At 39.3% G+C, this 21,507-nt stretch overlaps 1 protein-coding gene across 1 annotated transcript in view; it reads left to right on the plus strand.

Moving 5' to 3' along the window:
• The window catches only part of XRCC5 (X-ray repair cross complementing 5), a 95,768-nt gene that overhangs the window by 65,236 nt on the left and 9,025 nt on the right, over positions 1-21,507 (plus strand). The window contains exons 17-19 of the mRNA XM_023220586.3: positions 15,612-15,721; positions 17,473-17,569; positions 19,284-19,351. Coding sequence (XP_023076354.1) covers positions 15,612-15,721; positions 17,473-17,569; positions 19,284-19,351 — 275 coding nt within the window. The remainder of the gene's footprint in view (positions 1-15,611; positions 15,722-17,472; positions 17,570-19,283; positions 19,352-21,507) is intronic.

The raw sequence follows: 21,507 nt of genomic DNA on the forward strand, positions 1-21,507 counted from the left end.
TTAAGCTGCAATAACTTTTCTGACTATGGATCATCTTTCCTTCTGCGGCAGATTTTTATAGTTCCTCTAATGCATTTGGGATGACTATCTCAAATAACCTGCAACTTTTCTGACAACTCCTTGTTCTTTCTCCTGCTAAGAAATGTAGCCCCTCTCTGCTGTTTTTGGAACCTTCTGCTACCATATCCATCACGTCTACCGCCAGATCCATAACCACCACAGCAGGAACTACCCGAGCTTCTTCCACCAAAACTGCACCCTTTAATGGATTCATAATTTGATGGTTTTTGTCTACTAAAATTTCCAGAATCATTATAGTTCCCACCACCACAATAGTTGCCACTGCCAAAATTTTCTCCTTCATTGTAACCATCATATCCTTCACCACTATCACCATACCCGCCATCGTGGTTTTCATATCTTGGTCCACAGTCTCCATAGCCTCCACTACTGCTGTAGGCAGGCCTACCACTGTTGTTGCCACCATCACCTCCACATCCATTATATCCACCATTATATCCTCCGTAACCACCTCTGCTGCCACCACCTCTACCTCCACCAGCAGAGCCTCCTCTTCCACCAAAGTTTCCACCACAGCCAAAATTACTTGCACCACTTCCAGAGTTTCCTCCGCAACCCATAAAGTTGTCAGATCCACCTCCATCACCTCTGTGATCCGGCAGACTGCATCTCTTGTTTAGAAAGGGTCCTTTTCACTTTACAGTTGTGCTTGTTAATAGTGTGGTGTTTCCAAACAACAGTTTTATCAATTGTATCATGATCATCAAAAGTTAAAAGTGTACATTCTTTTTCCACTCTGCCTGTCATCCATAACTTGTATAGTTTCAGTCTTGCTATAGTTTTCAGAGTAGTTTCTCAAACTGTATCTCCTTTAATACTACCAACAAAAATTTTCTTCACTGTCAGATGGGCACTGGGCTTTACAGAATCCTCTCTAGAAACAACTGTCTTTGGTTCCACTCCACACCCATCAACCTTGTGTGGTCAAGCACACATTGCTGTATCTACCTCTTCAACACAAGAGTAAGCCACAAAACCAAAGCCCCTGGAATGTTTGCTTGGGGTTCTCTCATTACCACACAATCTGTGAGCGTGCCACCTTTCTCAAAATGTTCTCTTAACCCATCTGTAGTTTTAAAACTCAGACCACCGATAAAAAATTTTCTCAACCGCACTGGGTTCCTTTGGATCATGGCCTCCCTCCTCTTGGTGGCAGCAGCAGTGACAATGGCCGAAGCCAGCCTAGGGGCGACCGGGTAGTGGTTTTACCTGCATTTTAAGACTAGACTTGCCTCCTCCAACTCAAGTTCAGTATGGAACTGTAAGGAAGAGGTTGTGGGAAGCTTTTTATTACTAATTCAATTTTTTTTTCTTTTTTTGGATACGGGGTCTCACTCTTGTCACCCAGGCTGGAGTGCAGTGGCGTGATCTTGGCTCACTGTAACCTCCGTTTCCCAGGTTCAAGCCATTCTCCTGCCTCAGCCTCCCAAGCAGCTGGGATGACAGGCACCTGCCACCACACCCAGCAAATTTTTGTATTTTTAGTGGAGACGAGATTTCACCATGTTGGCTAGGCTAGTCTCGAACTCCTGACCTCAAGTGATACACTTACCTTGGCCTCCCAAAGTGCTGGGATTACAGGCGTGAGCCACTGCTCCGGGCCCAATTTTTCAACTAATAAATCTGGTCAGTTTTAAAATTTCTTCCTGAATCAGTTTTAGTAATATGTCTTTATAAGAATTTTTCCTTTCGTCTAATTTGTTAGTATAACATTGATTATTATTCCCTTACAATAATATTTTTTAGATCTGTTCTTTATTTCTGATTTGGGGATTTTGTATCTTCTTCTTGGTCAGTCTAGGTAAAGGCTTATGGATATTATCTTTTTAAGATCCCAGCTTTTAATTGGTTTTATTGATTTCTCCGTTCTCATTTAATTAATTTCTGCTCTGATCTTTATTATTCCATTCCTTCTTCTTAGTTTGGCTGTAGTTCGCTTTTCTTTTTCTTATTTCTTAAGGTGGAGGGAAGCTTAGATTATTGATTTGAAACCTCTTTTCTAATATAGGCATTTAAAGCTATACATTTCCTGCTAAGCAGTTTTCTAGTTGCACACCATAAATTGCGATGTGTTATGTTTTTGTTTTCATTCAGGTTAAATATATTCTGATGTCTTTCATGATTGTTTCTTTGACTCTTAGGTTATTTAAATGTGTTCTTAAATTCCAAATATTGAAAATTTCCCAGTTTCTTCCTGTTGTTGATGTTTAATTCTATTGTGATTGGAAATCATACTTTGAGTGGCTTCAGTCCTTCTGAATTTATTCAGACTTGTTCTTATGTGGTCTCACATATAGTCTGTTCTGACAGTTGTTCCCTGTGGCCTTAAAAAGTATGTGTATTCTCCTGTTACTCGGTGAAGTGTGCTGGAAATGTCAGGGCAATTTGGTTGATAGTTTGTTCAAATCTGTCTTTTGATTCTCTAATTGTTTTCTGTGATGTTTTGAGTATTGTAAGTTATTCACCTTGAGACCTTGTGTGCTAGTGAGACCTTTATGATTTTTGTCTCACCTAGCTAAACCAGCTTAGGTCATGAGATCCTAGTGAATTTTTACAGGGTAACACTAAAGAAAACATTGTCAGTACAGGTAATAGAGTATATTTTAAATACAGGTCTTCAGGTATTGGCGTTTTAAGAAAAATAAACTTAGCTATGTGTGCTGCAAGTTTGTGTGTGTTTCTGAATCCTTTGCTTCAAGGAAAAATTAATTTATATTAGTAGAGGATAAGTTTACTCAGTACTGGAAAAATTGTGTAGATTTTAGGTACTTGTTGGAGCAGAAGAGTGATTAGTTGTGAGAAATGAAAGTCAATTTTAGTGGCAACTGGTATATCAAGTACATCAAGTCTTAGATCGATGTTTATAGATTTTGAAAATTTATAGGTTCATTATTCCTTTCATTTGTTTGTTCTTTTGTCCCATTTTTGTCAAGCATGTATTTATTTTGTTTGACTCCTTTTTTGTCTCATGGACTGAGAAGAAAATACAACTAAGGTTGGATTATTCCCACAATTTGCCCTGTGTCTGATTATTCTTAGGTGGATTGTAATGAAGCCAGCAAGACGTATACATAGGAATTTTAAATGTATGGGATTGTAAGGAGGGTAGAAGCCACAAACCGAAGATAAGATACGCCTGCAGACCTGCTTCAAATTTCCTGAGGACAGTAGATGAAATTATTTCTAAGGGCCTTTTTTTACCACTGCTCTTTAAGTGTATGAGTAATAAATGAAAAGAACAAAGTATTTGGTTCAGAAAGAATAAAACAAAAAAAGAAAGAAAAGCATCAGTGAAATAGAAGTATCCTAAGTGTCACCCCATGAAAATTGTCTTCCTGTTGAGAGCTCACTAGAAATAGAAACAATTGTTTATTGTCTCCTTGTATGACAATCTATTAACTGTTTCGAGATGATTTACTTGCTCCTTAGGCTTCTCATTAAGAATAAGTACATGCTTATATGAGGGAAAAGGCAAATAGTAATATAATAGCATATAAAGTTAAAAAGTGGACATCTTCTTTATTGTCTCCCTCCCTTTGAAACTCTGCCAATACCCACATTCTCTCTCTTCATAGGAATAGCCCCCTTCATCCCTACTAATGCCCTGTATTGTGATCAAGATGGTTGATTGTTTTGGGGTTTAATAAATTGGGGATATAATCAGAGACAGTACATCTTGGGAGAACTCTCCATTCCCGGTGGCATCAAGCAGCTTGAGCTAAGAAAAGAAAAAGGTGTACACCAAGATGAGATGAGGCTTACTTAGTAAGCAACAATAAAAAGCCAAGATGTCTTCGTGCATATAATCATGATAATGTTGGATGTGATATCTCATCCCTGTACATCTGCATATATCTCTTACATAGCCTGTTACTCTTTCTGCATTTCCCCCTTCAGTAGAGCTTTATTGTAACTATTTCCATCTCTGTAAAATTAAGGGTGGGGAGGGGATAAAAGAGAGTGCTAGACTGTCTACTCCCCTAAGGGGCAGCCAGTACTAAATACACAGCCTACAGGTTTAAATTGAACAAACAACAAAAAGACATGTTCATTCCTTAGGCTTTTAGAGGAGTAAACCTGTGAGGCCTACACCATTTGTTCATCCCTTCAACAGTTATTTGTTGAATGCCTACTGTGTGCCAGGCATACCAAGATACAGACAGTAAACAAATAAGAAAATATATGTCAAATGGTGATAAGCGCTTGTGTTAGTGCCCTAGTGCTGCAGTAATGGAGTACCACAAACTGAGTGCCTTAAAGCAGTAGAAGTTTATCCTTGCAGTTCTGGAGACTAAAGTCCAAAATCACAGGACTGCTTCCTTCTGAGAGGTGTGAGGGAGAATCTGTTCAGTGCTCTCTCGTAGCCTTTGGTGACAGGTGGCAATTCTTGCATCCCTTGGCTTGTAGGTACATTACTCTTATCTCTGCTTCTCTCTTAACTGGGAGTTCTTGTATGTCTGTATCCAAATTTGCCTCTTATAAGGATGTCAGTCCTGTTGGATTAGGGCCTTTCCTAGTGACCTCATCTTAATTTGATCACACATCTGCAAGGACCCTCTTTCCAAATAAGGTCACGTGAGGTTTTGGAAAGGACAGGAATGTGGGGACGGGGTGGGGATACTGTTCAACCCGTGACAGCACTATAGAGAAAAGTTAAAGCAGGATAGTGGAATAGGGAATGCTGGGTTGAAATGGGCTTATAATTTTATGTAGAGGATCAGGGAAGTCCTCACTGTTGAACTGAGAATTGAGGATAGTGAGAGAGCGAACCTAGTGGATATCTGTGGGGAGAGCTTTGCAGACAGAGGGAGCAGCATGTTCTTGAAAAGCTCAAGATGAGGGTGCTTGGCTAGAAGCATCAGGGAGGCCTGTGTGGCTAGAGCAAAGAAAGTAGGAGCTGAGATCAGAGAGCTGGCTGGGGTACATAATCACATAAGGCCTCCTAGACCTTTTGCTTTTCTCTGAGTGAAATATGAAACCATTGAAGAGTTTGAAGTAGCGGATGATCTGATTTTATATTTCTACCATGTTGAGGAAAAGGGCAAGGTTAAGGTAGGCAGATGAGTTAGAAGGCTTTGGCGTTATTCCACGCGACAGGAGGTAGTAAGAAGAGATCCGATTTTTTATCTGTTTTGATAGTAAAATTGTCAAGTTTTGCTGATCATTTGAATGTAGAGTGTGTGAGAGAGAAAGAGGTTAAAAATAACTTCCAAGATTTTTAGTCTCAGCAACTGGACGAATTGCCATTTGCAGAGAAGGGGAAGATGGTCACACAGGTCTGGACTTCAGGAAAAAGGGCTGAGTTGTATGTATAAATCATGGAGAAGGCGCCATAGAGACTATAAGACATGAGACTGGAAGAAATCCTTGAGTAGCGGAGAGGCATGGAATCTAGGGCACAGGGGGAAGGGGTAACTTAGATAACACACAGTTCAGCAAAGGCAATAGGACAGAAGGCAGAATATATGGGTGCAAATGCGGGTAGGTGACTCCTTTGAAGAAGAATTCGTGGAGGGACCGGGTACAGTGGTTCACACCTGTAATCCCAGCACTTTGGCATACCAAGGCGGGTGGATCACTTGAAGCCAAGAATTCAAGACCAGCCTAGCCAACATGGCAAAACACCATCTCTACTGAAAATACAAAAATTAGCCAGGCATGATGGCGTGGGCCTGTAGTCCCAGCTACTCGGGAGGCTGAGGCACAAGAATTGCTTAAACCTGGAAGGTGGGAGGTTGTGGTGAGCTGACATCATGCCAGTGCACTCCAGCCTAGGCAACAGAGCAAGACTCTGTCTTAAAAATAATTCCTGGAGGAGGTTGGCATAACCTGGTCCATTATGGTACAGGTGGATAGGAGAGGGCCCAAAGAAGGGCATTCTAAGGAAGGCAGCCACCTAAGCGATGGCGTGTCCTGATGCTATTAATGAGACTTTCTAGAAATAAGCAGTGTTGTTGCTGTTGTTTTGCCCCTGGAGTATCTTTTTTTTTTTTTTTTTTTTTTTTTTTGTGCCAGAGTTTCACTCTCGTTGCCCAGACTGGAGTGCAATGGCGTGATCTCGGCGCACCGCAACCTCCACCTCCCAGGTTCAAACAATCCTCCTGCCTCGGCCTTTCTGAGTAACTGGGATTACAGGCATGCACCACCACACCCGGCTAATTTTGTATTTTTAGTAGAGACAGGGTTTCTCTGTGTTGGTCAGGCTGGTCTCGAACTCTCGACCTCAGATCATCTGCCCGCCTCAGCCTCCCAAAGTGCTGGGATTACAGGCATCAGCCACCATGGCTGGCCTTGAGTTTAATGAGCATTTCTGACAACTTTGTATCCATTTCTCTTCTGCTTTCTAATTGTCTTCTAATTTACTTCTCAGGTCTGTCTCTTCCTTGCCATCCTATCACTATCCTAATTCAGGCTTTCATTATTTTGTCATTGGACAGTTCCAGCATCCTTCATTAATAACCTTCAAAGTTCTCCTTCATTCCTGCCCATATGTTTGTACAGATTTAACTTCTTATAGCACAGATTTTATTCTGCGTCAACCATTATTAATTACTCCCATTCAGTCCCCCATTCAAGACTTGCCACAATCTGGTCCCATTCTGCCTCTCCTGACCCATTCTTATACAGATTCCCTCTATGAACCTTGTATTCAAACCATATTCCTGCTAATGCCCTTGCAGCATCGGCTTTCTAAAGCTGATTAACTCTTTATTAAACATGACCGTTCTTGTATTTACCCCCAAATCCTACTCTAAAGAGATATCTGTGATTTGAGAACCAGTATATCTTTGGATCCCAATGCCGTGTTGTATTTTTATTGTAGTATGATTCATTATCTTAGATACTGCTGGTGCTCTACCATCAGTGAGACAAAATGACCTTCATCTGGCTTTTTTGTTTTCCGTTGCCAACTTTAATAAAACAGTGCTTGGGAGTAATAATGATTTGAATTTTTGAATTGTAGCAGATTTACTTCTCTGGTTCTTTGGATCAGTTCCTAAGTCTTAGCCCCATCAAAGAAGAAGTAGAGAATCTAATATGTCTGTATTTTGACCTCTAGAATATTGTAACACTTCCTTCATAAAATCAGAAAGGATAGAGGGGGGAAAATGAAAAGAAAGAAGAATCTGAGAGGTCCCTAAGGAAAGATACCATATAAACACAAGACATTATTTATCAGTTTTTAGAAGGAGTTTTCAGATAGAATACTGTCTTTCTAAAATTTCTGGTACCTAGTATTTCCTTTCAAAAAAGACTGAAATTCTTGAGGCATCCTAGAAGACTTGTGTGCTGCCTCCCCATTGTCCAACTTCCCCAAAAGCACATTCAACAATGGCTACCTGTTTCTCTCCTTGGTGAGGAGTCTGACTCAGCACTCACTCTGTCTCTTCAACTGATACTTGTGTTTCAGTTCCGTTCAATTACCAACTTTTAATTGGATCCCATTGCCAGATTGGTTTTGCGTTCCTGTTTCCTCTTGGCTGCACTGTTACTATGACTACTTGGTGTCTTCTACTTACTTCCTATATTAGTTTGATGACATTTACTCAGGTTTGAAGCTAGATAGATACTATAAATTTGCTACAGTACCTATCACTATTATCTTGCATTTTTCCTTTCCCCTACTGCTCATTTGGAATGGAATCAAGCATGGTGATAAGGTTCTTAATTCTTCTCTATCAATTCTAGTAAGCATTGCCAAGTTTTAGAATTCTAGGACCTTGGAAAATTGTGGAGACCCTCTTTCTCTGCCTTCCCTAGCCTTCACTCCCCACCACAACACATTCCTTCAGGCATGTGACATATATATTTCCTAAAAAGCTGAAAGGTATTTCCTCATTTAATGAGAAAGTCTTCCTTTAGTTTCTTTCTTATGTTAGCATAATGTCTCAATATTCTACTTTAAGTGCACTGCTTTGTAGAATTGGGGAAAATTAGTTGCACTAGGCAGTGCATGTTCTTTGGTCTTTAGTTAACTGTTGTATGCCCTGTAAATATTAATTGATGACCTTCAGGATTTGTGGGATATGTTTAGTGTTTTTTTAATGGTTAAACTGAATATTTTTAATAAAAAATTACAAGACTGTAGAATGCCACAGAACCATTCCACTTACCAGGAAACTTAAAATTTGCCAGCTGACCTGGTAACAGATCTGGTCATAACCCAGGCTATTTAAGATGAGAACTATTATTCATCACAATAAAAATGTTATATCGTAATGCTGTCTTACATAAAATGAGCTTACAGGCAGTGGGCTAACGATATCATTTTTCTAGTTTCTCATTAGCTCCCACTACCATATTTGTTATACAGAGTGAGCTAAGGCCAAGAGACCTTCCATATCATTCTTCCTGTGGCTACAAAGTAGGATTCACAGCTAGCTCAAATAAAAACAGAAATAAAAGGAGAGAGATCTCATAGTCTGCAGGAATGGATTCTGACAATAAAGACCTTGCATTTACTCTGTTCCTTGTGCCTGGGGTTTTAATTTAACACATCAATGAAAAGGCAGCATTTAAAAAGGGGGGAATACACCCAGCCGGACTTACTTTTATTACTGCAATTTGTAAGAAATTACTGCACTTAATGAGAAAATCGTTAAGCATGAAAAAATGGGCTCTGACTGAACTTATGGAACTTAAATGGTGAGGTTTTAATTGAGTTTTTTAGTTATTGGTAAGAATAGTAATAATAATTTAAAAATACAGGACTGCATCTGTGTGTTGAGGTGGTCAGCACTTTGCATACCTTAGTCCAATTTCCTGTGCCACTGGTCACGCATAATATTATGTCTGTGGTGTTTTCTCTGTCGTATCTACCGATTTTTCTGTTCTGAAGGGAGGCAGGGAACTTCTTTTTTGTTAGATTGAGGAAGTATGGGGCAAAGAGCTTACAGAATAGTTTCTAGAAGGTGGAAGAAGGGCAGGCTAAGGCAAAGAGCAGAGCTATGTCTGCTTCTTAGTCCAGCTGCTTAAAAAAGATGACAGATTTCAGGGCCGGGCGCGGTGGCTCAAGCCTGTAATCCCAGCACTTTGGGAGGCCGAGACGGGCGGATCACGAGGTCAGGAGATCGAGACCATCCTGGCGAACACGGTGAAACCCCGTCTCTACTAAAAAATACAAAAAAAACTAGCCGGGCGAGGTGGCGGGCGCCTGTAGTCCCAGCTACTCGGGAGGCTGAGGCAGGAGAATGGCGAGAACCCGGGAGGCGGAGCTTGCAGTGAGCTGAGATCCGGCCACTGCACTCCAGCCTGGGCGACAGAGCAAGACTCCGTCTCAAAAAAAAAAAAAAAAAGATGACAGATTTCAATGTCATTTTCAGGTTACTCAAGCTTATGCTTTTTTCCTAGTTCTCTTTTGTTGCCATCCAGTGATTTATTTTTCCTTAATAAGAATATTTCATTAAAGACCATACAACTAAAAAACAAAGAATACGAAGAGCAAAGAGCACTCTTCAGTCCGAACTCTTTAGAAGTGGAAGCGGAAAGAAGGGTGTTTAAGAAATAAGTCAGCATTTTGTGTCTGTGTGTGTGTGATTTAGAGAAAAAATATTTAAGATACCTTTTTTTTGTACTTAAAATTTCAGAAGTACATTTGATTTCTGAGAGGACCAGAATGCCATGGGAAATGCTCAGTTGCATCCAGTACCTCTTGTTTATTGTCATGGTCCACACAGTTGCATATCACAACCATGTTAGACCCAAAGGAAAGGAAATGTATGTAGCTCTAAAGATGTTTCAAGTAGAAGTGAAAACAATTTTTTTTTACGGAATTTGTTTTTTACAGAAATACAGCTTTTTAAAAAAAATTAAAATGGCTGGGAAAAGCTTTAAATATGCTTTTGAACTTCTTCAGTAACTTTTAATTGAATTTCATTGTATCCTACCTTGCTAGAAAGAAAGAAACCTGCAAATTTTAGCTTCCCTTATAATTTAAATGATGCCTTGCTAATTTCTGTGTTTTTGAAATGGAGTCTCACTCTGTCGCCCAGGCTGGAGTACAGTGGTGAGATCTTGGCCCACTGCAACCTCTGCCTCCCAGGCTTAGATGATTCTCCTGCCTCAGCCTCCTGAGTAGCTGGGATTACAGGCATGCGCCACCACACCCAGCTAATTTTTATATTTTTAGTAGAGACAGAGTTTCACCATATTGGCCAGGCTGGTCTTGAACTCCTGACCTCAGGTGATCCACCCGACTTGGCCTCCCAAAGTGCTGGGATTACAGGCGTGAGCCACTGGGCCCAGCCTGATCCCTTGCATTTCTGTCTCCTGGAAATATCCAGTTCATAAAACAGGCCATCCTCTTGTGAGTTCATAACACACTGTGCCCTTAGATCCCCTCCTCCCCCTCCCTTCTTCTGTATGCCCTGCATCTGAGGGAGATGTGGGCAGAGCTGGCTCCTGTAGGTTGCATTTTCCAGGCTCCCGTGTCTAAAGACTTCGTACTGGGTTCAGCATGAGAGATACTGGTGGGAAGTAGGGAGGGAGAAACCAGGGTATCTCTTCCTCCCTTTCTGTGTTGGGTAGCATCTTTGGTCCTCAGAGCTCTATTTATACCCTTTCTTTTCTATTTCCTGTGTACCAAGGGATGCTAAGGGTTTCTTGCTGTTACCAATCCCTGGGTTACAGCACCATTTTCAGTTGGCTTTAACACACTTCATAACCTGAGAAACAATTGCCTGTCTTAAATCTCCTGTGTTAAATATTTGGAATGATTTATATTGTTTGTGTTGGACCCTGACGGATGTACATACTGCCTCTACCCACAGTGGCCAATTTATATCCGATAGTAAAGATGCATAAAGAAAGCCTGTTTTTGATATGTTTCTTAAATTGCCTGTGTTAAAACAGGCTTTCTTTCTTATCAGGCAAATATCTTGTATAAGTTTCTGGCTTAAACAATGATTATAATTTACATGTGGATTTAATTTATGGTAGACTGGACTGCTTGCTTGGAGTTTTATTTGCTGATGGGCGTTACTCCTTTTTATTCTCTTAATAATGAATTACCTGTCCTTATACTTATTTTGATTTAAGTGCTTGATTTTTATTGTCACTTTTAATTTTGTGTTATAAAGATGCGATTGTCATTGGCTATATAAATTTGTTTTTTTCTTTCCTTCCTTCTTTTTTTTTTGAGATGGAATCTCACTCTGTTGCCCACGTTGGAGTGCAGTGGCATGATCTCGGCTCACTGCAACCTCCGCCTCCTGGGTTCAAGCGGTTTCCAGCTAATTTTTGTATTTTTAGTAGAGACAGGGTTTCACGATGTTGGCCAGGCTGGTCTTGAACTTCTGATCTCAAGTGATCCATCCTCCTTGGCCTCCCAAAGTGCTAGGGTTACAGACTTGAGCCATTGCGACCAGCCATAAATTTGTTCTTAACATTTAAAAGTTATTTAACTGCTGACATTTGCAAAATGTACAGCATTTCAATAAGTAACATTTACATGAGGCATTGAGAAAGTGAGAAGAATTAAATTGGGAAATATCCTAAATGATGGCTGAGTTCAGCCAAATTGTTTGAGGTGTCTTCACAGTCTTTTATATATAATCTGTGACAGATGAGGGAACCTACTGCTTTTTGAGCTCTCTCAGATGGAGGAGAAAATCCCACAATAAATGACTTCCTTTCACTTTGCTGGAAACATCTTTGCAAAGAACAGAGGTAGTGAGTAAATGTAAAGTCAGAGGCAGACATGCACATGGCCCTGGGTGTTTTGACCTTGGTGACTGCAATGAGAAGGGAGGTGTAGTCCATTTTATGGGACTTTGGGTGGTGGTGAATGTTTTCAGTAGTGAAGAAGAATGTGTATTTCAGATTAAACAAGAAAACTTTGCCATTTTCCTCTTCTGTAACATTTCTAAATCTGGATAACATTTTGAATATGATACTAAAGTATTGAGATTAATTTTGGTTATCAACATCTGTACTCATGTGAGATACTGGGTTAGTATATGATGCCCATATCTAAAACCTCAAAATCCAAAACAGACATTTGAAGTAATCCTGGAAATAAATAACAGCCATTTGCCTGACTTAGTATCCTAAGATGGATGGCCCTGCCAATGGCCATTTTTTATTTTAGCTACTAATGAGTATTATTGAGTCACTGACTAATTTTGAAGAACATCTTGGTGAATTATAATTGAGGCTGTGATTTACTGAATTTGAAGACTGATAAGCTGTTCCTTAGCCCTGTAATTGATGTAGAAGCAGAGAAAAGCATCCTGATGATCAGCGTTTCCTTTATGTGGGGCAGGCGAGTCAGAAGCGTAATCCAGCCAGAGTAGAATATTATTTTTGTTAGCCATTTCTGCATTTTACTTTTAGTAAAAATGGCAGGGAAATGTGAACTGCCACAAAACTTTGGACGGGAAGTCTCTTGTCTACATCCCTTTTGATACTCAGTATATTCAAACATCATCCATCACAGCTATTCCCTGGTGTTAAATGGTTCGTCATAGTCAGTGATCCACAGAAGTAGTCTGGGTAGCGGGACAGAATTTAGAATCATGGACCAGACTTACAAGCCATGTAACTGAGTATTCCTAGAAGGCCAAAATCTGGTTCTTTGTATTCACTGGGTTTATTGGAAGTTTGGATATGTTTATCCATCTGTGTTTCTGAACCCTCTGGAGGAAGGAGCAGAAAAGTCTAACGTGTAAATAAGAAAAACTAAATCCAAATAGGCCCACAGATACATTAGGACTTCATTTTTTTACAAAGAAACTGGGTATTGAGACTCCTGCTACTGCCTTTTACAAAGAAGTTACAGCAGACTGGACTACCTTCTTTCCTGTATCATTGCAAATGGATTGTTGGCTTGGGTATTTGCTTTATTTTTGTTTCTTTTGAATATTTTTCTCTGTAAGATAGTGTGTGTGTACGTGCGTGTGTGTGTGTGTGTGTTCTATCATAGTTCAGGATAAAATGAGTCAGGAAGCTGGTTGTTTGTTTTGTTTTTTTGTTTTGCTTTGGTTTTTTGCAAAGCAGTTTAGTACCTGTGTAGTCACTTCATGGGCTGCAAGCTCTTAGGATTCCCCATGTTTTTATCGTTAATTACCTATGCTCTTTATATTCTTTTCCTTGTAGTCTTTTTGCAATAGTTTGGACACAGCAGACAACTCTTTCCTTTGAGTAATCTCTTCTCTTAGTATCTGTGATGCCATGAACTCCTCTCTCTCTCTCTCTCTCTCTCTCTCTCTCTCTCTCTCCCCCCCCCCCCCCCAATTCTTCTTAGCCGCCTTCTTCAGCTCCCTTTCCACTATCCAACCACTAAAATTTCTTATTTCTTCTATACTTTCTAAGGAGCCAAGCTCTACCCCCTACTTCAGGACTCTCACATATACTCTGTCTTCTTGGAACTCCCTTTCCTCCAGCCATTTTCTGTCTAGTCCTCACTCTTTTTTCTTCCCCTATTTCTGTCCATGTGTGAGACCATTTGCTTTTCTCCACACACACCTTGTGTTTTCTTCTTCATACTTAGGCTGATTCTGCTTCCTGCTGTGTAATTGCCAGATTCTGTTTTTCATTGCCTAACTAAAAAGCCATATTGATTTGTGAAACTTTCTGTAATCACCAAAGATTTTTTAAAAATTCAAACCAATTAATATAATTCCTGAAAACTCATAGCTCTCTTCACATTATTTCCCAGTGTTAATTTTATGTTAATGCATTATATCTATTCAACTTCAAACTCCTCAAAGGCAAGGGCCTTATCTTCAGCTTAATTCTGTCTCCCACAGAACATAACATAGTAGTCATACAATAAGTATATACTATCAAACAAAGTGAAACGTTTACATTATAGCTTCCTAAGATTTACTATTCTCATTTCAAAAGAAACGGAGAATTTAGAGTCTCTGAGATTATTGTCCTTGGCCTGTAAGGGTTTTTATTTGTGCCCAGATATGTAACTTCGAGTGAACTTTCTATCACATGATCTGGGAAAGTACACCGCTTTCTGTTATCGAACATTTCTGTTATTTTGCTTTTCAAGCTGAAAAGGGGAGATAACTTCTGTTTGCTTTGAGCTTTTGTTGATGGTTTTCTGCTCTGCCTACTAATCAGGGTTGTATTATTTACCTTATTTAAAAAGATTCATCTGAACATTCTCTACTTTGAATTGTAGTTGGATATTAATTCCCTGCTGCGGGATACGTTGGTAAAGATTTCTGAAATTGCAGGGAAATGTTTCTTTAATCCCTCAAGTTTGTTAAGTGCTTTCTTATAATGGAGATCATAATCTCCGAGTTGGTAGAAGGGATGAAACGGTTACTGGGGATATTTTTCCCTTGCTGGAAAATTGCTGTATTAAAAAATACTTCATCCAGTTTTGTAATCATTTCTATATGCTGTGTGGTCCTTAGGAAATAAGTAGATTCTTAGCACCGATTTCATGTTTTTAATAAGGAAGGCGTTGAATAATGTTCAGGTCACTGTGATTCACAGAGTTAGTGGCCTGGGGTCTTTATTGGTAAAGCTTGAAAGTAGTTTTCTTTAGCACTGTGCACACACACCTAGCTGCTAGAATGCTCACAGGAGGCTGTGATTTGGGGAAACATGCAGTCATAGAATATCTTGAACATTCAGCATAAATTGTCAAACAGCCACAGCTAGTGAATGGTTTGAGGGGACACAGGAGAGGGAGCCTTTAGGCATGAATACCCACATCTCCCTGATTTGTTCTTCCACACAGATCTTAAGGGTCAGTTTTGATCTGCACAGCAAATTAAGCTTCCTCATGACTTTTAGATTTCCGTTTTCCTCTGCTTTTCATACTGAATAATGTTTTGTTTCTTTATAAGTTGTAACCTACTTTGAAATGATAACACTGTGAATGCATTTTCTCCTGTAGCATTTATGACATTGCTTGCTGATAGTTACTGTTTATTAAGCATTTGTGACTTTTGGAATGGTGAGCAATAGGGAGAATATTCAGGTCCAGCTAAGGGCATAAGATAGATAGTAATGATTTCTCATTCAAAAGGGATATTTTGTTAAGACTGGGGCTGATCTTTCCTAAGTTAACCTTGGATTGGTAGAAGATGGGGTGTCCCTGGCTCGTTATTTTTCACTGCCCAGCACTGTTCGACAGTTATCCTGAGTAGAATTAGGGGAGGGACTAGAGGATCTGTTTTCTGTGAATACGATAGGAAAGGCAGTTTTGAATTATCCAAATGGCCCCTAAATTCTGGGGGAAAAATAAAATAACAACAACAACAATTTTAAAAACATCTACAACCTAGGTTCTGACATCCCAAAAAGGAGTATTTCAACTGTAATTCTCGGCATTTTAGAAATTAATTTATTGACAAATATCGATAGGTATTATTCAGACTTCTCAAATACAGAGTTTTGAAATCAGGATTTTGCATCTCCTCTCTCTCCTAAAAGAAGTGTGGCAATTGTACTTGCTGACCATGAGTCTTGTGAACTATAATACATGCTTATAGGCACAAACACAGAAGCATACCCTCTCTCAAGCATCACTCAAATCTAAGAAAATGTGTTGTCTTATGTTTTAGCGAGTAACCAGCTCATAAATCACATCGAACAGTTTTTGGATACTAACGAAACACCGTATTTTATGAAGAGCATGGACTGCATCCGAGCCTTCCGGGAAGAAGCCATTAAGGTATTGTTATCCTTGCATCTCTTTTCTTCCTAAACAGTTGGCCACTATCACAGGGAAAGAGGCATACAGCGTCCCAGAAATGAGCCTGGGCCATGGAAATTATCATTCTCAATGTGAATAGCAGTGTATGCCAATGGAACTAGAAATGACTTAAACTCATATTACTATCACTGTCATTTCTGAGGTGGAATAAAGATGAGTAGGTAGGATGTTTTATCCCTGAAAGTTGGCTTTTTATTATACTGAAGCCCTGGCCTTTGCTTTCTGTTCCTATTTAGGGAGCCAAGGAAATTTCCATTATAACCTCTGGTGGCCTGCTCATTATTGTAAAGAAAAGGGTATTTTAGGGAAATTGATGGAAAATATATATTAATATAATTATTGAGAAAGATTTTATGAAGACAGGAGTAGGGATCTAAATGTCAGGAAAAAAAAGAACACTGAGCGTTAAGTTCCTGCCATGCCTTTTGTGTGGGTTTTGTCTGTTTGATTGTTTTATTAGGAATTTTTAGAGAATATTTCTAAACATTTTCCAAATTTTATATAGGCTTTTGTATATCTAGGTAAGAAGTGAGCAAGTTTAAATTAGAAAGTATATTTTTAAAGTGGGCACAGTTGTAGTGTATGTTCTTGTGTGGGTACTTATTAAATATTTGCTGAACGTATGAATGAATTAATGCTTACATAATTTAGATGTTTACAAAGAGTGACAAGAAAATAGAAAATTCATTCAAATTAGATTACAATAAAAGATTCAGAAGTAGATAACCTGAATACTCTTCAGATAAAGACAAATTTTGGAAAAGTAGAGTCAGGACAAGCCTGCAGATGATTCCGTTGGGTAGAGAAAGATTTGGTTAGATGGAGAGAGATAGTAAAAGTGTATTGTTTTTTTAAAGCTCTACCCAGGCTAGATGGGGTGTCTTACAACATCTCTGTGCATGGTTGCCACCCAGTGTCCTTAAAAATACCAGGTCACATTGTATTTCTTAAAAAAAATAAGAGAGAAGAGGAGCGGAAGAGACTTCAGTGACATATCATTCAATCTTAATGGAGAGATTATTATTTTTTCTTTTTGTCTTGTCTTTTTTTTTTTTTTCTTGAGACGGAATCTGGCTCTTGTCGCCCAGTCTGGTGTGCAGTGATGGATCTTGGCTCACTGCAACCTCTGCTTCCCAGTCTCTGTGATTCTCCTGCCTCAGTGATTCTCCTGCCTCAGCCTCCCGGGTAGCTGGGATTACAGGCGCTTGCCACCACGCCCAGCTAATTTTTGTATTTTTAGTAGAGACGGGGTTTCACCATGTTGGCCAGGCCAGTCTTTAACTCCTGACCGCAGGTTATCCGTCCACCTTGTCCTCCCAGAGTGCCAGGATTACAGGCATGAACCACCATGCCCAGCTTGAGTTGATAATTATTGAAGCTGGGTTATGAGTGTGTGAGCACTCACAAAATTGTTCTCTGTTTTTGTTTGAGATTTTCTACATTGAATGTTAAGAACAAAGGGCTAGGCCACCACAAAAAAACTGACTCTGGGAAGCTCTGTACCTTCCACAGATGGAAGGATTTCTGGTCCCCAGTGAACACACCTCAGTTTGGAATGCCAGCTTCCCATGTACCAAAGAAAAACATTTTATTTTTTTGTAATAAGTAAGATGATTCAGAATATGCAGTACTTTGTTTGGTCTGGGGCTGAATTTGTTTTTGTGTTTGCTCTGACTTGCCGCCTCCTCTACCCCAACTTGCTACCACAGTTTTCAGAAGAGCAACGCTTTAACAACTTCCTGAAAGCCCTTCGAGAGAAAGTGGAAATTAAACAGTTAAATCATTTCTGGGAAATTGTTGTTCAGGGTAAGTTGTCATTTGTCTTTTTCTGCAAATACTTAGGCTATTTTATTCTAAATATACATATAAATTCTAAATATAAACTATATTGTATAATGAGTTACGTGGGAAACATGATGACTTTCTACACGGCTTTGGGAAATGCTCAGTGTTTGGTGAACTCAAACTCTTCCTTAATAAGCATAAATACAAAGTGATAAATAATAAATAAACATGTAAGTTCCATCTTAGACTCTTTACTCAGTGTGACCTATTTTAGGGCTGTGCCTGTTTGTTGAATGGAGCAGCTGCGTGGGTGAACATTATCCCGTTTCTCAGATCCTTAGGCCATTTCACTCCTGCTGGATCCACAGCCCTTTGGTTGACCTCACCCACATTTTATCTCCCTGCTACTTTTCAGTTACCGTGTTCTTGGACTTTCCATTTCAGCGAACCAGCATCTTCATGCACCAAAACCATTCAGTTCCTCACTTGCACAGCAACTAATGCAAATTAAACCCAGAAAGAAGAACAGCATACATTCTTTCAATGTTAAGCTTGATCTTTGCTTTTTTTCATGCCCTTTGCCCTACCTTTTTTAGAACATGACCTGATTTTCTTTTAGAACCCAAGTATAAGATATTTCTTGTTTAAAATACATATTATGAATATGATGATGTTTATGAGACAGAAACTTTTCACTTATACTAGAGATGCAAAATTTGTTTCAGTCTCTCTTTGTGTGCAAATTCTGTATAAAAAGAGTTGCATACCTATCTGTCCACCTTCTAATGGGTAACTCTTCATCACACAGGTAACCGTTTTTCTGACAGTTAATTTTTCAGCCCTTTCACTTCTGCACTGGAGAACAAAAGGAATTGGAATGGGTAGTGAAGGGTGCTTACTCAGATCACTTTTGTGTCTCTGCTGTTGACCCAGTAAATGAAGGAGATTGGTTTTGGTATTTATTGAATGCCTAGAGCATATTTGCTGAAAAGAAACTTACAGGACATATGCAAAATCCATATTTTCTGATAGCTTATATGCCACTGACAGAATACAGATGACCAAGGCCATTCATAGGTACAAATGGATGTTAAATGCATATGCTTTTCAGACAGCATGTCAGGTATCAGCCATTTGATGTAGGAAAATATCTTTAAGAAGAAGAGCAAACTAAAGAGTAGATTTTCTACCCTTGATTTGCTCTTACTGAGCTCAAATTGAGGAACTATCCTAAATGATAGACATGCCCCTTGGTGAAGACCATGTTTTCTTCCTCCCCAGTCCTCTGGCCACTCTATCAATAGCCAGTAACGTGGCCACAAGACAAAATGTATGCATAGTTCCATATTGGGCGCCTGATGGTTTGAACAAAAGCATACAATCATTTAATTATCATTTATTTATTGAACTTCTGCTATGTGCTACAGTAAGTCCTCCCTTAACATTGTCCATAGGTTCTTGAAAATTCTGACTTTAAGCAAAATGACACATAATGAAACCATTTTTTTTCTCATCAATGTTTTAATGAAACAACATTATTCAAGGACCTACTTTTGTTCCTTGGGAGGATCACTTGAGCCCAGGAGTTGGAGACCAGCCTGGGCAACATAGTGGGACCCTGTCTCTATTTAAAAAAAAAGAAATCTCCAACTCAAAGGTGGGAGGAGGTGTGGAAAGGAAAATGAGATTGGGGTTGTTTCTTTGAGTTTAGATGTTACTCTGAATTACTTTTTAGATGGAATTACTCTGATCACCAAAGAGGAAGCCTCTGGAAGTTCCGTCACAGCTGACGAAGCCAAAAAGGTACTGAGGGGTAACTCTTTGCCTTCAGTTGAATTATTATAGTGGACTTTATTTTCTTGATGCCCTCGAAGAAGTTAAATTTTATGGGTAACTAAATGAATGTACTCATTTTGTATTCAGTATGTAAATTGCTTCAATCACAGCATCCTCATGGGATAAATTATAATCTTCCTCAGTTTCCTGTAGGCTGTGGTTATATTTCTGGAACTCATCTGTAATCCCAGCTTCAGTACCTCTACAGCATGCTGTTGAACTCCATAGTGCACAAACTTAGCCTCAGCCCTGGTAAAGGCTATGAAATCCACAGTGATTCCCACCCAGGCCACACATTAGTCACTTGGTGAGCCTTCCTTCCCTCCCTCCCTCTTTTTGTTGCTGTTTTTGTTAATACTGATTAAAAATTAGAATTACTCTAGACGTTCTGTTAGTCTGAGATGGGTCTTGAGCACAGCTGGTTTGTTTGCATTTTAAAACTCCTCCGGTAATTGTATTATAAGTGACTAGAGAAACACTAGTATTCCAGCCTAAGGGACGTCCAGGTATTTTCAGTAAAAGACCCCGTGCAATCCCCATGAACTTTTTATTCACACACATTGTTAGGTGTGTATTGAATCTGATTCAGCCATGAGTCAAATAAATACATGTAGTTATTTAGTTTAGTAATCCTTCATTGTACCTCAAGATTGTGATGAAATTTTAATGAATTAAGTTGAATAGCTCAGAAGTATGTACTTCATAACATTCAGTTTCAGTTACAGTCACTGACTGATATAGTCCTGCTGGCACTCACAGCTCTCAGTTACTAAGCTTCTACAATGCGCTAGGCACTGTGCTGGATGATAAGACAGCACCCCTGTCCTCTAGAAGCTCAGGCAGTTAAAATGGAGCGAGGGAAACAACGGAGACTCAGAAAATAACTATACACACTAAGGGAGAGCTTGGTCTGTGGCTGGTGAATAGGAATCTGTTAGGGAAGTGACAGACGCACAGCTGGAAATGTTAATCGGACGCTAAATTCAGGCCAAAATTTAAATATCTTCAATTTTCAACTAAGTAAGGCATTTGGCAGAAACCATAGTATGATTTGAAAGATAAATTAAAATATATAGAAATTTTTATTAAGCACTTTGCCTAGCAAAAGATTTTTGTTAAAAAAAAAACAAAAACAAAAACAGATGTCATCCCTACTTTCAGGCAGTAGGATCCTGGAATTTTCAAAGCATACTGTAAGGTAGTGATTATATCTCAGAAGGGATTCCATAGTGTCTGTACCCTCTGCCACAGTCAGTACTGAGCACCATGGGCTTGAGTATGCCATTTAACTGTTTGGTTTTATTTCTGTTTGTCACTTTATACAGTGTTTGATAATATCTCCTCCTTGAACTGGGCTGTTTCAGTCAAGGTTCTCCAGAGAAATAGAACCAAGAGAACATACATGTGTGCGTGTGTGTGTGCACATACACACACACACACACATAGAGAGAGAGAGAGATTTATTAGCTGAATTTAAGAAATTGGCTCGTGTGATTGTAGGGTTGGCAAGTCTGAAATTTGTAGGACCAGGCTAGCAGGCTGGAAACTCAGGCAGGATTTCTATGTTACAGTCCTGAAGCAGAAACCTCAGCTTTTGCTCTTAAGGCCTTCACTTGATTGGATGAGACCTACAAATATCATTAAGAGTAATCTTTGCTTAAAATCAGCTAATTGTAAATGTTAATCACATCTACAAAATACCCTCACAGCAACATCTAGCGTAGTGTTTGATGGAACAACTGGGGACCATACCCTAGCCAAGTTGACACATAATATTAATTGTCACATGGCATGAAGACCTATCAATTTTTGCTAAACAAGTAAATCAGGAAAAATATTTTTTGTTGTTATTACATTAAGAAAATTTGTTATCCAGGTGACAATTGGGTACATATTAGAGTTTTTGGAAGAAGTGAGGAGCCGTGACCTAAAAAAGCTTGTGTTTCCTCCCAACAGCACATCTTAGCCAAAGTTAACCCAGAGTATTAGACAGGAAAGAAATCTGAAAATGGATGATGCACTTGCAAATTGTGCAAGGCTTATTCTATAATGCAAATAGGATGTCTTCCTTGAAATGTAAAGGCACTGAGCCTAAGCATGAGGAATTTTAATGTCTGATGATG

This window comes from Piliocolobus tephrosceles, chromosome 11, assembly GCF_002776525.5.
Source record: "Piliocolobus tephrosceles isolate RC106 chromosome 11, ASM277652v3, whole genome shotgun sequence".
NCBI classification, from domain to species: Eukaryota; Metazoa; Chordata; class Mammalia; order Primates; family Cercopithecidae; genus Piliocolobus; species Piliocolobus tephrosceles.